A 16,694-nucleotide genomic window follows, 5' to 3' on the forward strand; every position below is an offset into this window, starting at 1 on the left:
TAATGTGTTTATTGTAAGAATAAAGTGACTCCTTCTGAACAGTGAGAAAGTACCTTGGCCTGAAATGTCAAACAGAGATGTGTCCTTTCCTCTGTCGTCACTGAGCACGGCCTTATAAACACCCTGATCTTTTCTGGAGAACTGGAAAAACAAACATTATTATTATTATCAACAGGCAGCTGTAACATGCAAATTTCAGTATATTTTTAGACACATACATGTTGGTTATATAATTATAATGGAGCTGTCCTATAAATAGAGTCTTTATGTGAAAAGCTGATTGTTTCATGCATTTGACAACTTTCTTATTTTTTTACTTTTACTTTTTTACTTATTATACGTAGCTGATGTTTATTTTTAACTTCAGATGAACAAACACATCATCTGTTAAGTTGCAGCTGCCGCTTCAAAACGGCGTGTCTCAATAGTTTGACTCAACTTTTAAGGTTTTCAGTTTTCATTTAATGCAAACCAACTACAACCACCTACTTTACATTGTAAGTTAACTATTAGCTCAGTGTTAGATTGTTGCTTTGACCTTTGATTATGAGTATGTTATAATGAATATCAGTCGGTGATGCTGCAGTAGCTACCAGAGGGATGGGAATAGCGCACGCTCCAGACATGACATTGGGAGGAGTTTCTGGAACAATCTCATCGTCCTCTTTGTACCAGTGGAAGGTCGTCTCTTTCTTCACATTGGCCACCTGACAAACAAACACGAGGATTCGTTTTATTGAGAGAAAAAGGAAGCCAAGTGATGAGAAAGGTGAAAAGTAAAGGGATTTACCTTGCAGGCGAGCATAACAGTGCATTCCTCAGTGACAGTGAAATACAGATACTCGGAGAAATGTGGACCTAAAATCATAAAGAGGAATCACGTAAATGAGGATTTTATCAGTCCTACGAACATAAAGAGCCACAACGAATGAAATGAAACAAAAAAGGAACTCAGAGAAAGTATGTCTGTGCCAAGGCTGCATAAACTTCCCCCCAAAAAATTGTCAAAACTATCTTATCTCATAATGTTAACAAATCCTTAAAACATTCCTGCATCCAAACCAAAAATGAACCACTTGTCTTTTTGACTGTGGCTTCATTTTACACCAGATCTCATTGACATCTGGTCTGTTTTTGAGCTATGCTTACAAACAAAGGAAGGAAATTACACATGTAGACACACAATGAACTCTGATTAGCAGCGTTTGTGTGAGTAACATGACAGTTGAGCCTTGGTGGAGGGTTGGACTCTACAGGTCATGATTTGTGTTGGTACCTTGCTTCCTGATGTGCTCTTTCCTCTGAAACTCGGCCTCCTTCAGAGCGGCTTTGAACACTGAAACAGAAAAACACGACCAATGACGGACAATATTCAGCATTTAGTGTCACATTCTGCCAAATGATTCAAAGACACAATATTAACCATCTTTCATCCCCAGACTTTTAAGTATTTTGTTTTTGATTTGTACTTTTCTCTGATTTAAAATCCTCCATATAGCCATCAAGTTACACATATGATGGTTTATTTACTTGTTTTGATGATGCTACTTCTACTACAACTGCTTATTCAATGGTATTCTGTAGGCTAACAATAATCTACAAAATAAGTAGAACCATTAACAACACATTGTTTGGTTTAACTCAGTTCCCATGTGTATTGCGGCTGCCATAGTTTCTCTTTTGTACTTGGAAGGTTTGAAGGACAAGAAAGTCTCACCATCTCCCACCAGAACCAGGGAGCTCTGGGTTTTGGCCTTGCCGTCGTGGATCTGGACGGTGTAAGTGCCCTCGTTGGCTCTGGTGAAAAGATCCACCGTCATCTGGATGATTCCTGTGGCCACATCATGGCTGATCTTGTGTCCCTGAGAGGAAAACAATTGTTGACACCATGAGATCATGTTCAAATCTGAGTGTACCTCTATTCCATTTTTACTGCACATGAGAAACTACTGGAAGTCTATATTTAAGACTCCACCAGTAATTTATTGGTATATTGTCATATTTACCTGAAAATGTTGACTCAGTGAAGAACAATATGCTTGTAATTAATATAAATAAACATCTGACAGCATTGGAAACCATTAATGACTTCAATGAAATTTGTCACTTTTGGGAGTTTAAATGTTAATGCTGGGGCGACTACTTGGTTTAATCTTTACATTTTTATACATACATGGCAGAAAAAGGGTGAGAGAACAAATGATAGAAAAGCTAAATAAATGAAATGCAGTGGACCATCAGTGCTTTTCTATTTAGGAGTCATATAGTATTTCATTGAAGATGAGATATGATGCTGCTGTGTTTGTTTGACACCTAACAGTGTCAGCTGATCTTTCAGAGTTCATCAAACAAGTCAAAGAAAGCTGGGAAATAACCCTGAGGAGATAGAGATCATGTGTACCTAATAAAGTGGCCACTGAGTGTATAATTACACTTAAAACTTAGACAATATGAATGTTGAAGATGTTACCTCCCCACTGGTGACCTCCTTGTCGTTAACGATAAACCTGTAGGACACAGACGGGGACAGTTTGACGGCCTGCAGCCAGAAGCGAACGTGACCCTTCTCCAAAATCTCATAGTTGAGACCGTGTTTCAGAGGAACAACTGCACAGGGACAAAAAAGGCATGCAGAAGATTAGATCCTTAGTAAATAATGTTAATTTAACTGAGACAGGAGGTATGCTGCTAATGCACAATACTCACTTGGATGTCTGATGGCGTAGCTGAGCTCCAGCATGGTGTTCAGGGCTGCAGAAGAAAATAAACATGAGCAACAAACAAACCAGAACAACAAAGACAAACAAGGAGGATTAAAAAAGCTAAAATCTGCTGGTTGTTTACTACATTTAGTTTATAACTACGTGACCTACCGTCCTCAGTCAGAGTGTGGCTGCCAGAGACTCCATCTGTGTCAGTGACGACCACAGAGTATCTGCCTAAATCGTCTTTATCAGGGTTGGTGAAAGTCAGTCTGGAGCTGAGAAACAAACACAGAAACTATTAAATGTCCATTAAGTTCAAAACAATTAAAGCCACCCACTGCAGTCTAGTGTAAAGCATACTTTTCAACATATATAGAGAGAATGAAGTCTTCAATAATAAATAAACAACATTAGGGTTAAAGGTCCAGGGTGGAACATTCAGTTGGATCTATTGGCATAAATGTAATATATAATATTTATCGATATGTTTTCATTAGTGTATAATCACCTGAAAATAAGAATTGTGTTGTTGTTACGTTAGAGCCTTTTAACAATAGTTTCTCGTTCGTGCTTGGAAGGTGGAGGGTGAAGCGATCGAGTTGCAATCTGCAACTACTCTAGATAGATGATAGATGTCACTAAATCCTACACACCTGACCTTTAAGGAAACATTCAACAAAGTCGACACAAGTAACTAAAATAATAATCTCAGAGTTTTGTCTCTAGTTTTCCTGTAATAAGTATGACTAATATAATAATAATAATAATTATGTAAAGCATTAGTCATTTTTGTGAAGCGCTCTTGTAAATGAATAAGCTTTTATTCGATTGCTGTAACTTTTCCTAATTGTAATGATATTTCCACAATATCAGGTCCTGGAACAGTTATATTCCATAACTTTCAGACCGACTGTTCATTTTGTGTCTAAATTTAAAAATAAATAATCTGGAGAGAACAAGCTTTCCTTATATTTGTTCAAGGAACACTGAAAACAAGGAAATGTGATCATGTTCAGTAGCAACGTCAGTGAGTTCAGTGAGGACACGCTGACAAAGCCTGTGACGGATACACACTATGTGCCTCTGTGTGTGTGTGTGTGTGTGTGTGTGCCTGTGTGTGTGTGTGTGTGTGTGTGTGTGTGTGTGTGTCTTCTCAAATGAACGCCGTGCTCTGCCTGAGGCCTCTGTGATGTGTCGGGGATGACAGCGAGCTTACGTTCTGCCCTTTGTTGTGACGGCGACCCTGGGGCAGTCACCGATAGCTTTATAGTTCTTAGACCACACGAACTTGGAGGTCTCACAGATCTCACAGGCCTCGAGAGACAGGAAGATGTCTCCGGTCTCCTCATCCACGCCAGCCACAATCTCCTCTGTGCCTGTGAACATGAACAACAACAATAATAATCTTAAACCTAATATTCAGGTCCATATTCACCTTTATTTGCACATACATACTTACAGTGCAGCGCATGCAAATGGGGCAATTTTATCAACAAATGCACAAAACTTTTCACTATTCTCACAAAATATTTGTGCTACAATAATTTGGGCAGTTGGCGTTTTCAAAACTATTTTTAAGTTCTCTTTTAGTCACAAGAAGCCATGGGACAAATGTGAAAAAAATACATTGGAGTAAACAATAGAGAGTTTAGTTTTACATTCTTCAAGTCTAAATACTGTTGTAACATAATCATGGATCCGTGTAACTGTAATTAGTAGTATTAAGACCTTTTGATGTGCTTTGGTTGAAGGATTCTTTAAATTTTACTTTACTTGAAATATTTAAGTTGAGATGTCAGTAGAAAACCACTAGTCTAAAACCTTCTGCATCTTTAGGTCAATTATAATAAAAAAATGTTGTTTAACAGATGTATAATATGAACTTTATGTCAGTTGTGTGATTATCATAAAGTGCCAACTTACATTAATATCTTCAGTGAGAGCTGGTCCAAGTCCAAACCACAATGTAAATAAACATCATGCTGATGTTTGTTAAAAGGTACTTTGTTAATGTGAAAGCTGTGGTGCAGAATAAACCCAGCAGAAGTCAGCAGTGTTAAGTTGTCGCTACCTGGAAGAGCTTTGGCAACGACCGGCTCAGACAACTGGGAAGGTTTTCCGACACCATTTTCATTGACAGCACGAACCCTGAACACGTAGGTTTCGCCCTCATGCAGACCAGTCACCTGCAGGAAACCATGGAAACATGTTCAATGTACAGTGTGACACTACTAATCCAATTCAAGTTTCTAATTTAAACTAATTTTTCACTGCTACCAAAACTTCTTCATGCTACAGTCTACTAATGTGAATGGGTCGTTACAGCCAAACAGTTTAATGACATCATTTCTATCTCCTACCTGCAGGTAACGGTGGCTCACAGCTTCCTGATTCAGAGTAACAAACTCTGATGAGCCCTTCTTGGCCATGTCCACCAAATATCCAGTGACTGCACTCGCTCCGCTGTAGACTGGAGCCTTCCACAGGATGACCAGGGATTTACCTCTGACCTCACTGAAGCTCAGGTCATAGGCCGGGCCTGGAGGCAAGGCAGAATACAAATAAATAACAGAGCAGCACCAAAGAGAAAGTCTGCGTCAGACAGTTTGGTTGTGCAAAATAAATCTTTTGTTGTCTTTTACAACATAAATATAATCAGATCATCATAATCATCTCTTTCCACAACCAGCAGCTACAGATCTCCAGCACTGGTCTTTGACATAATGTCATATAGTTTATGAATTAAATGTGATACTGTGACAAAGGGAGGTGCATAGGTTTCATATTCTTTAAAAATAAGTCGTTGTTATTGATCAGTTGCGTATTAAATATGCTATGGGACAGTTAAATCTTACTTAATGCACATTTAACAAACTCAATAAGTTTCTGGGGTATTGGATTGACTCATAAGAGCTAAGAGCCACTATGGTATATTTTTCTTCCTAAGTAAAAGTATTACTTAAACAGAGGAACAGCCAGAGATGAGTCAGTTCACACGCTTATCAATCATTAGTCGGATACAGGAGGACAGAAAGCATTGGCGGTACCTGGCTCCTCGAAGGTCCAGGCTTCACATTTCTTCGGGGTGCTGGGAGCTGACGGCACGCCGACGCCGGCCAGGTTGGCAGCCTGAACCTTGAACTCGTAGAAGGTTCCCTCTGTCAGATTGTCAACCTGAGAATACAGAGCGAGAGGTGTGATGTGATTATTAGATTCAATGAATAACTGGTCATGTACTCTGAATCCAGAGGGATGGATGCTTCTTCATCTCTGGTGAGTTTTTTCTCTGATGAATTATTATAGACATGATGAAACCCTAACCCTTAAAGCTTTCCAAAACAAACTTAAATATATTCGTTTTTTCATTGTATGATTGTGGCCGTTATAGATGCCACTCACAGTGCAGATCCTCTCTGTGATGCCCGCCAGGTTGACCTCCTTCCACACCAAACTGTCGGCGTTTCTCTTGCTGATGTAGTAAGCGTTGACCTTGGAGCCGCCGCAGTGTTTTGGACTCTTCCAGGCCAAAGTCATGGAGGAGCCGTCACAGCTCAGCATGGTGATGCCAAAGGGAGCGCTGGGAGTTGCTGAATCACATATAATATTTAATGTTTAATATGCATTTTAGATAATTAACTGGAATCTTTACACAGAGTATCTTAATGAGAAATTCTGGGTTTGATTATATATGAGCAAACTGGATTCATGTGACCGACCACAGCACCACAGTGTAACTTCAAAAAACACATCGAACAAAAGCACCGAAGCTGAATAATAACTGTAAGAACTGTGCCGCAGTGTTTCTGTGATCTTTCTGGCTACTAACTGTGTACGGTGACATTGGAAATATGCAGTTCTGTGATTAAAACAAATAACACAAAGTGAAAGTGAACACAGTGGGAGCAGTGGGTGAGTCAGATAGGAGCAAACTAACATAATTACTTCATACATACCATATTCCACCCCTTTGCCTGGATAGAATAATGAAATGAGACACTGAACGTCAAACTGATCATGTTTCTGATACTTTAGTAATCTTATTGTTTTCAGTTACATATTGATTAATGTACTCATCTGTTTCTTTTTGCATTCAGCACTTTCTTTACAACTCACTGGATTTATTAGTACTTTAAAGCTCTTTTTGACATAAAGAGAGTTCAGTATAAATGTGACGTTGCTCTCACCGAGGGCAGGCTCCACAGCGATGGGAGTGGACTCCTGAGACTCTTCACTGAGGCCAAAGACGTTGACAGCTTGGACACGAAACACGTAGGTCTCCCCTGGGATCAGGCCGTGGACAACAAACCTGACGCACGCACACACACACACACACACACACACACACACACACACACACACACACACACACACACACACACACACACACACACACACATTTCATTTTGTTGCCGTTATCTTTTTATATATTGATAATGCACAGTGCTGACTTTGCTCTTGTGCCTGTCTGTGTGTATTATCCGACCATCTACACTGTCTGGAGGCAACGTACCGACTCCCATCCAGGTCCTTTTCACAGACCACAAATATTAATGATATAATGATTGTCTGTAAATATTACTGACTGCAGGTCTGTGTCACAGACTGCAATGTAGGTTACTAAATGACACTTATAAAACATGCCGTACTCGAAGGTGTGTCCTCGTGGTGTTTTCAGTGAAAGCTCTTTGTGCATTACTTGAACAAACACAGAGTGAGTTTGGGTCAGTGAAACTGGTTTGGCTGTTTCTACATAGTTGTTCTTAATGCCTAGCATCGGGTCAGATTCAGTTGGATTCCCCTTCAAATCAATGAAAAGAGGTGGTGGTGACACTATGTGAGATATGCAGAATGTTTGTATGATAGGGGAATAATGAAGTAGTTAGAAATCATCAAAAAGACTCATGATTTGGTTTCTCTAATTTTGATTTAATATATTAGGATAACATAACGTCCTAAATCCTGTCAGACTTTTGAATCACGGCAGAGCTCTGGTAGCTCTGAACCTAACCTGGTGTGTTTGAAGGGTTTGTGGTTACACGGGAACCACTCCTTGGCTCCAACAACGCGGCCGTCGATGTAGTATCCCATGAGGTTCTTCAGATGTTTGGGAGCCTCCCACTGCACAAACACAGACGACTTGGTGTTTCTGGTGGCAACAACCTGACCAGGAGCGGAGGGGACACCTGTTCAGGGGGAAAAGAAGTTATTATTAAACACTTTTAATAACATTATCATCAATAATGAATATTAATGGTTTCATTTAGAGGAATGCATTTTGCCTTCAATTTAGGTCGTGAAAAATACATAGAACTAAATTCAACGTTCATTATCTAAAGTTCGGGGGTTCCATAAACACACATATGCAGATATATACAAAATAAAAAAGATGAAGGAAGTTTGATTTACCACATCAGGATGGTGGAAGGATCAGGAAGGCTAGGGCTGCAACTAACGATTATTTCATTATCAATTAAAATGTCAATCTTTTTCTAGACGAATCAATACGTTGTTTGATCCATAAAATATCAGAAAATGGTGAGAAATGTTGATCAGTGTTTCCCAAAGTGATGTCCTCAAGTGTTGTTTTGTCCACAATACAAATATAGTCAGTTTACTGTCTAAAGAAACGAGTAAATATACACATTTGAGAAAAAGAAATCAGACAATTCTGATATGGTGATTCATTTAATTCGACTTATTGACATCATTGCAGCTCTAATTCATTAACAAGCTCAGCTGTCAATCACAGGATGATTGTCTGTAAATATTACTGACTGCAGGTCTGTGTCACATACTGCAATATAGGTTACAAAATGACTGCCACTTATAAAACATGCCGTACTCGAAGGTGTGTCCTCGTGGTGTTTTCAGTGAAAGGTGAGCGGTCATTGTGCACTACGTGAACAAACACGGAGTGAGTTTGGGTCTGTGAGACTGGTTTAACGCCTGGATAGGAATAACAAAACAACGTGAAGTTAAATGGGAGGGATGTGATTGAGATTTGATTGAGGAGAGGTTCAACTGGGCCCCTTTTTTATTTTATTTTTTAAATTGGAGACTTCATATCCTGCCATAACCTTGAGTTCAAGATGCTTCAGTGAAGCATTTTGATGCTTAAATGGGAAAAGAGGGAGATTTTGATTTAAAAATACAAGTATATGCATTTTTGACACATGATAAATGCAAAACAACAAAAAAATCAGACATGAAGTATATAAGGAACCAAATGGGTCAGATTTAATGGAGAAAGGATGCCTGAGATAATTAAATGTATTAATATATTTTTCTTGAGTGCTCTGTCTGTAACTCAAGGTTAGATCACACAGTGGAACAGTGAACTAATATGTAACGTTACAGCAGTGTGTGCTTTTAAAAGGTGTTTCCATTAATCTGTACATACCAATCGGCAGCTCAGTACCTGGAACATAAAGTGATTCACTTTCAACAAAAAGGGTTAAATTTGACCATTTCATGAGTTTGTGTGAGAGATAAATTTGTATGTTTGTACATCAGATTGTTTACAACAACTCGTATTGTGGTGTTACAATACAAAAACTCTGCTTTAGAGGTATTTCTACATATCTCCACATGAACTAAATTCCGGGTTAAACCATATACACCTATGTTTGAACTTGAAAGCAACCCCAAATTTCCATATTTCTTTCCGGATATTTTTCTCGCTCAGATATGGATTTTGTTTTACAGTCAATGTATTTTATTGTAAAGAAATGGTTAACTAACCCACAATGTATTAGAAACATAGAAAAGGTTTTCAGGATAAAGTCGGCAAATCTCTTTATTCTGGCCATATCAAACAAACATGCTAACGTTTGGGACTACTGGCCTTGTTTGCTTGGTCAGAATAAATTGGGGATAAATTTGGGGGCGCCATTCGGTACTACAACAATTAGGGAGGGTAACATTAATAGATACAAATATCAGCTCTCATTTTCTTTTGTTATGTGTGTATAAATGTGTATTTGTGTGTATTGTACTTTGCTGCATATACGACACAGATCCCAGCCCTTACCATACTCATCGACCTTTTGGATGGGCTCAGAGGGCGCAGAGGCCTCGCTGGAACCGTACATGTTGACAGAATACACTCGGAACTGGTACTTTTGCCCGTCTTGCAAATCAAAAACCGGGTAACGAGGGGAGTGCAGTTTGACTGCTGTGTTGATCCGCTGCCATGCTCCAGTGCCTGCTAAGCACTGTGGGAGAGTCGGGGAGGGGAGGAAATAAAAAAGGTACAGCCATCTGCGATACAACCTCATCAATGTAGCACAAACACAGGATTTCAGGGTATAGATCATGTGTGTTTGCATAGTTGGGGCTCAATTTAGTTTTAATTTGGCCAAAAGAAAGTAAATCACTGATATTAAAATCTGAAATATCAAAGGGTATAAGGTGCCATCCTCATTATCTTACAGAATTCCCAATTTTGGGCACCTACTAGAGCCCAAACGAGACAGGATTTATGGGGCCAAGGAACTTAAATTTTTTGTGGATTCTGGTGGCCTCCGTGGTCAAAATTGGTAGTGTTTCTACCCCCTTGTTTTCAAGGGAAATCCGACAAACTCCGATCAGACAGACATAAGAATAACCATTTGGCATCATCAGTTTTCTCTCTGATGGTCTTGTTTGTTTATGTAGGTCAATTAAAGGCATCAGTATTTAATTGAGTCTGTTTCATTAATATAAGTTAAGTAAGTAAGTAAGTTAATATAAATGTGAGAAAAATAAGGCTAGAACTCTGCCAACATTTACGCAGATACAAATATATCTGTATCAATATTGACTGGGGATATTGATCATGTTAATAAATATTATATTATATATATATATATATAAATTATATTATTAATATTTCTCACGTATGGATTAATTGTCAATTATTTATGTTAAGTTATGTATGAGACTTTCATATGGCTGTATTGTTTTGGCTGTATTTTGATTTGAAGTGGAGCCCCAACAAAACAAGGTACAAGCTTTAAGTGCTTTCATGTTCATGTGCTTAGAATATTACATTACAAGCATAAAAAAACACATGTAACCTCTTAAACTCTGATGGACTCTGCAGTAAATCCACCTTCACATACTTCACTGTGGTGCAGCAAAGCACTGTTCAATCCCACAGATCCTTTTCTGGTGGAGATCCAGAAAACGTCCAATGTATTGGGATGAATTCAGTGGAACAATATGTCTAAAATGATGCATAAGAGATGCAACGGTGCAGCCATAAATATGGAACTCTACTCACTCTACATTTTGTGATGCTGTCATGCAGTTTGGGAAACTTAAGTGCACACTGAAAGGGAAAATCCTGAGTTTAAGAGGTTAATGTCTTCTTTATCTTTTCATTTTAACAGTGGGCTACATTGATGGAAACGGATGGCCAAAGGTGAAGTGACACACACCTTCTCGATGACATAGCACAGCGGAGCTCGTCCGCGGGGGCTGGGAGGCTTCCAGCTCAGCACGACATACGATTTGAAAATCTCAGATGCGTGCACGTCAGTGGGTTCCCCCGGGATAGTTACATAGCCTAGATTGGGAGTGAACGGTGTTGAGGCCTAAAGTACAGACAGCAGCACCTGTTGCAGAAGTCCCACATTATGTGTTTTTTGAACTTAAGTGTTTTTAATTATGTATTTCATCATATCATATCAATAAATTAAGTTTTATTAGAAAATGTACAGCTGAATGAATTTAAAGACTGGTTGACAGCAACACTTTTTCCTAATTCAGAATAATGAGCTGAAGTCCTGTTCCCTTTTAAACTAACAAAGGCTCAACTAGTCTCAGCCAGACTGTGTTTTCCTATTTACTGGTGTTTCTAAAAAGCTGAACAGTGACTATTTTGACCATTAATCTAATCTACAAATGTACAGGCTGGTAAAATTTGTACATGTCTTTTTGATAAAGATAAAATTATTATTTTGTTAGCGTACAACAACAGCAGGGATGTTTGATCTTTTATCTTCATATAAATGACGAAGTGTTCAAATCTTAGCAGCCGGTAGAGTTGTAGATACAGAAAACACCAGTATCATGTTTCAGCTTTTTAAAAAAGAGTTCCCTTTCTTCAACGGAGTCCCTTTAGATCTTTAAAGATCTGACGTTTGGTAATGGTTGAAAGCACTGCAGTAAAATGTGGGACTTCTACAATAGCCTCATGTGTAAAATAATATATTTTTTAGTTTTTTTTAATTAGTTTTGTGTTAAAGGTTTGTTTTAAAGTGGAGAAGGAAAAACTCGACACACTTTGGAGGAGGAAGAAAACTCTTTAGGTGGTTTAATTGGAAAAAGGAAAAAGAGTTAGATCAATGATGGCACCACAACAGTTAGGAAGGGAGGAGATGGGAAAATGGTTTATTCTGTGTAGCATTAAAATAGAAAAGTTAGAGCAGATGTTAGGGCTACTTTTAAATATTAACATTTAGACCTGTGTGATTTTATGAATGATTTTGTTTCATTTTAACATTTGCAAGCAACTTGTTGTCTGAAATCTAAAGCAGCTATTTTTTTAATGGACACATTATAAATGTTCTATGAACATTGTAAAAAAGATCAACAAATAAAAAAAGTAAAAATCTATAAATAAAAATCTCTCAAATTTAAATCTTGTTAATCTCAGAATTGTGAGTTATGAGAATATTAGTTTGCCTAAAATAGCCGAACATGTTTTAAAGGTGCTATCTTTTCCTGCTTGTGTATATAGTTTATACCCTGACACAAAATAAGAACAATGTCAGATTTAAACCTCATAACTCTGATATCAGATTTAAGAATCAATTCTAAGAAAAAGAATCTGAGAAATTATCCTGACTTTTTCTCCAACGTATGATTTTACTCGAGATTGAGATGTTTTTTTTTAAATTGTGAGATGAATCCTGATAACTCGAGTTTTAGTCATGTGGCCTTTTACTGTCAAAAGTTCAAGCTGATTTGCATCCGTAATCAGCTATGAGGATGTCGATGGGATGTTAATGTGGGGTCAACATTTACATTTTTCTTTAATTTAACTGCATTTTTATTCACAGTACAACTCCCCTTTTAAAATGTTTAATGTTATAATGATGGTTGATGAGGTTTGGTAAGAGGGACAGGTGTTAGTATTTGGTTTGTGTGAGATTACGATGAAGTGGTTTAAAGGATTAAAAGGAAGGATCACTGAACCCAGATCACTCTTTGAACACTACTGTACCTTCCAGATCATCATCCTTGATCACTATGTCGTATTTTCCTTCGATTTTAATCACTGTTGCAGGAAACAGCAACAGACTCGTTAGGAAATTGTCGGGTCCCGTCGGTTTGTATTCTATATTTACCTTCATCGGTACCTTGCAGCCTCTCGCTCTCGGCAGCGTCGAGGGCGGTCACTTTGTCAGACTTGCGGGACGGCCTGCTGATGCCGGCGCTGTTCACGGCTCGGACCCGGAAGTGGTAGGAGCGGCCCACGCTCAGGCCGTGCACCGGGTATTTACAAATCTTCACTGGGGCGTCGTTGCACTGGACCCAGGTGTCACTGCCAGCTTCACACCTACACACCGGACCGGGAGACGGCATCATCAGCAAAAATCTCTAAAATAAAATGTTTATGTCCAGACATTTGTTTTTCACGCGGCTATAAAGAAATTCAGAATTCACTGTTTGCAACCATCTGAATACTGCTCGCCTTTCAAGTGTGTGGGAGAAACTACAAAAAAAAAAGGTCCTATCTAGAGCCAGTGTTTGGTTTGTCCATCCTAGGCTACTGTACAAACATTGTGGTCCAACATGGCGGACTCTGTTAATGAGGACCCGCTCTCTCTGTAGATAAAAACATCTCATTCTAAGGTAACAAAAACACAATGATTCTAATTGTCAGGAGATCATAGAGGTGGTTTAGGCCACTTAGGTAAAAGAAACTCTGAGGTAAAAGTGTTGAGTATGGATGAAACTGACTATTTTCATTACGGATTAATCTGTCAGTCACTTTGTTGATTTATTGATTGATTGATTGATTAATCATTTAATCTATGAAATGTCAAAGAAAAATGTGACGTCTTCAAAAGTTTTGTCCAAACAACAGTGCAGAACTCAAAGAAGTCACTTTACAATGACACAAAACAGAGAAAAGCAGTTTATCCTCACACTGGAGGAACTGCAACCAGAGAATATTTGGCAATAATTCTCAATTAAAAGATTTATCACTTATCAAATTTCTTGTCAATCAACTAATTATTTCACCTACTGTAGGCGTGAGACTAAACCACACAGTGAATGTGCCGTAAGACCACAGCTATGAGCTAAAGGAGGCTAAAAGACTCCGTAGAGCTGCAGAACAGGTGATAAATCTCTGTAGGTTTGATCTATAGTTAATACAAGCAATATTGATGACTGCAGCTTTAAATAAATACGACTGCATCATATCACACTTTCAATAATTTCCTTGGCCTTCAGTGCAATGTAATTTGACTGTATTCATGTTAGTGTGCCAACTCAGTGCTATAAAAAGAAACCCTGCAGAGTTTTCAGGGTGCGAACTGACCGATCCACAAAGTATCCGGTGATTGCCGCCTCATTGACGGTGTTGGGGGGTTTCCAGGCAACCAGGACGTAGTCTGAGTTGATGTCATAGGCCTTTACACTCATTGGTGCACCGGGGGCACCGGGCGCAGAGGGAGTGGCGTCTGTGGAGCAGGGAAACAAGAACATAAGGTAGGACGGGAGGACAGGTGACAGAAGTTTAAAAATAGGGATACAGATGGAAAGATAGACAGATGAGAATTCCTTATTTTTATTTCCTCGTGCAGCATGTTGTTTTTTTGAAGGTAATAAGAGCAACAGACTTATTGCTCCTATATCTACACGCCAGTTTGTTGTCTATGTATTTGCGTGCGTTGGTGCTTGTTGAACATAAAATTTAATTCCTTTCATTTGAACTCCAACCAAATACCTCATGCTAATTATCATGATGGGAACTGCAGACATCCCGATTGAAGTCTTCACCAATTAATGGTTCACAGACCAGGCATAATGAAAATAATCCCTCAGTTTGCCGTGTTGAGGCTCATCCTGAGATCTGGTTTGGTGGGAACTGAGTGAACTTTAACTGAGTTTGTGAGCCTGTGGCATGCTGTGACATTTGTAACAGGTCGAGATTTGGCTTGAGTCTTAAAATATTGACTGTGTTTAAATGTTAGATAAACCAGTTTATCCATCCGGCTGTTCGTCAACAAAGGCACAAAAACTACAACGAGACTGTATCTAAGCCGTTCAGATGAATCATTTGTGGTTCTTTAGAATAAAAGAGGAATCAGGCGTACTGAAGTTTACGTATTTAATAATCTCTTTTGCTGGAGAGTGGCCAAATGATTATGAAATCATTTGTGTTTCTCAAATGGCCAAAAAAATCAACTTGATAAACATTAAAGTAGAATCAATTTACTCCTGATATTCAATTCACATTGTTTTATTGACAATGTGCAATACATTTACTGAAAAAGATACCACTAAAAGCTTATTTTCATCTTTCTTTAACCACATTTGGGTCCCGATTTGGTCTTTTAACACAGAATTTGTTCATAAAAATGGCTGCTACCTTAGCTACCTCCTGGTAAAATAACGGTAATAAAAATAATAAAAACAGCTTTTTTTTAGATTAAAGTCTAACAGAGAAAGCAATGGTGACCATCAGTGTTCATTTTGCATTTCTTCTATTTATTCTGAACAAACTGGTTCCTGTTTTGTGTTTTTCAATATCCCTCAAGATCAATGTGGCGATGACTTATTGATGTTAAAATGCAACAAGATGCAGAGACACTTAACCTACCTGAAACAAACAGGTAGGCGCTATGCTCGGCAGTGCCGTCCTTTGTAAAGATGCGGAGGGTGTAGAGGCCCTCATCGTCCTTGGCCAGGTGGGGCAGCGTCAGACGTGCTGCCTTTCCACTCACCGACATCTCCGCCAGCTTACTGGGTTTCAGCAGTTTATCTGTTAGCAGACAAGATGGAGGATACACAGTTAACACAGAACCAGCTATTTGACTGAAGAAAGAATAACTGAATAGATAAAGCAATAATAATATAATAATAATAATAAAACAATAAATGCTGATGTGTCATTGAGCAAGACTTCAATTTGAAACCTGACTGAATGAATGAATGAATGAATGTCTCACCGTCTCTGTACCACTGGGCGAAGGGGGGTACGTTGGGGAGGTCGGGGACAACCACCATGCTACACACCAGACTGATGGAGCTGCCCTCCACACCAAAGCTCACTGAGAACCGATCGAGCAGGGTGACCTCCAGCTTACTGGGATGGATCTCAGTCAGGTGGGGCACTGAACAACAAATGAAACATCACTGTTAATAATCATTATCATATGTCATATCAGACCAGAATTAGGATGTTAAAAATGACACAGTAACGTCAAATATGAATGGTTTCCTTACAGAGATTTTGATCCTACACACTTAAACCTCATTGTGTGCAAACAATTTGTTGTAATTTCAGGAAAATTAAAGCAATGACGCGTCTAGTCGCCCTGATCTGATATTCATATAATTCCACTGATTGGCTAAAGGACAGCGCCATAATACTGCTCGTCCAATTGTCTCAGTGAATCTAACTGTGTTTGGAGCACAGAGACTGTCTCATGGTATATTAATGGTATATTATAAACTTATTTGCTTTATGATTTAATTCCCTAAATACTACTTTGATCATCAAGGGCTGAACTGTTGTCTGTGAGCAGAAGGTTCCTCTTGTTTTTACTTGTTTCTGGATGAGAACAACATCTTACAATAGTTTCCACTGTTTATCAGGCCTGTCACATGCACTGCTATTTGTAGCCAACCGATCCCGTGTGGTTGAACTGGTTGTGTCTGGGCCTGATTCCAAACAAAAATTAAAAACACCACCCCCCTCCCGCCGCCTCTTTCCCCTCCCTCACCAAGACCAAGGTGGCAGGGCTCCCCGGTTCCTGATGCTCCTGT

General features: G+C 38.9%; 1 protein-coding gene across 3 annotated transcripts in view; it reads right to left on the minus strand.

The window, feature by feature from the left end:
- myom2a (myomesin 2a) overlaps window positions 1–16,694 on the minus strand; it is a 31,559-nt gene that overhangs the window by 5,928 nt on the left and 8,937 nt on the right. For 2 of the 3 annotated variants that reach the window (XM_051386317.1, XM_051386318.1), the window contains 23 exons: window positions 16,652–16,690; window positions 15,875–16,039; window positions 15,526–15,687; window positions 14,242–14,383; window positions 13,052–13,251; window positions 12,916–12,969; window positions 11,126–11,253; window positions 9,736–9,919; window positions 7,714–7,888; window positions 6,890–7,011; window positions 6,105–6,292; window positions 5,753–5,879; window positions 5,066–5,244; window positions 4,777–4,891; window positions 3,922–4,081; window positions 2,874–2,980; window positions 2,707–2,751; window positions 2,471–2,607; window positions 1,718–1,862; window positions 1,277–1,336; window positions 791–858; window positions 594–707; window positions 54–141 (listed from right to left, as the gene is read on the minus strand). In XM_051386317.1, coding sequence (XP_051242277.1) covers window positions 54–141; window positions 594–707; window positions 791–858; window positions 1,277–1,336; window positions 1,718–1,862; window positions 2,471–2,607; window positions 2,707–2,751; window positions 2,874–2,980; window positions 3,922–4,081; window positions 4,777–4,891; window positions 5,066–5,244; window positions 5,753–5,879; window positions 6,105–6,292; window positions 6,890–7,011; window positions 7,714–7,888; window positions 9,736–9,919; window positions 11,126–11,253; window positions 12,916–12,969; window positions 13,052–13,251; window positions 14,242–14,383; window positions 15,526–15,687; window positions 15,875–16,039; window positions 16,652–16,690 — 2,904 coding nt within the window. Of the gene's footprint in view, window positions 1–53; window positions 142–593; window positions 708–790; window positions 859–1,276; window positions 1,337–1,717; window positions 1,863–2,470; window positions 2,608–2,706; window positions 2,752–2,873; window positions 2,981–3,921; window positions 4,082–4,776; window positions 4,892–5,065; window positions 5,245–5,752; window positions 5,880–6,104; window positions 6,293–6,889; window positions 7,012–7,713; window positions 7,889–9,735; window positions 9,920–11,125; window positions 11,254–12,915; window positions 12,970–13,039; window positions 13,252–14,241; window positions 14,384–15,525; window positions 15,688–15,874; window positions 16,040–16,651; window positions 16,691–16,694 lie in introns of all 3 variants that reach the window. The other variant, XM_051386319.1, reaches the window with a different exon arrangement.

The sequence above is a fragment of the Dicentrarchus labrax genome, unplaced genomic scaffold (assembly GCF_905237075.1).
Source record: "Dicentrarchus labrax unplaced genomic scaffold, dlabrax2021, whole genome shotgun sequence".
Lineage (NCBI taxonomy): Eukaryota > Metazoa > Chordata > Actinopteri > Moronidae > Dicentrarchus > Dicentrarchus labrax.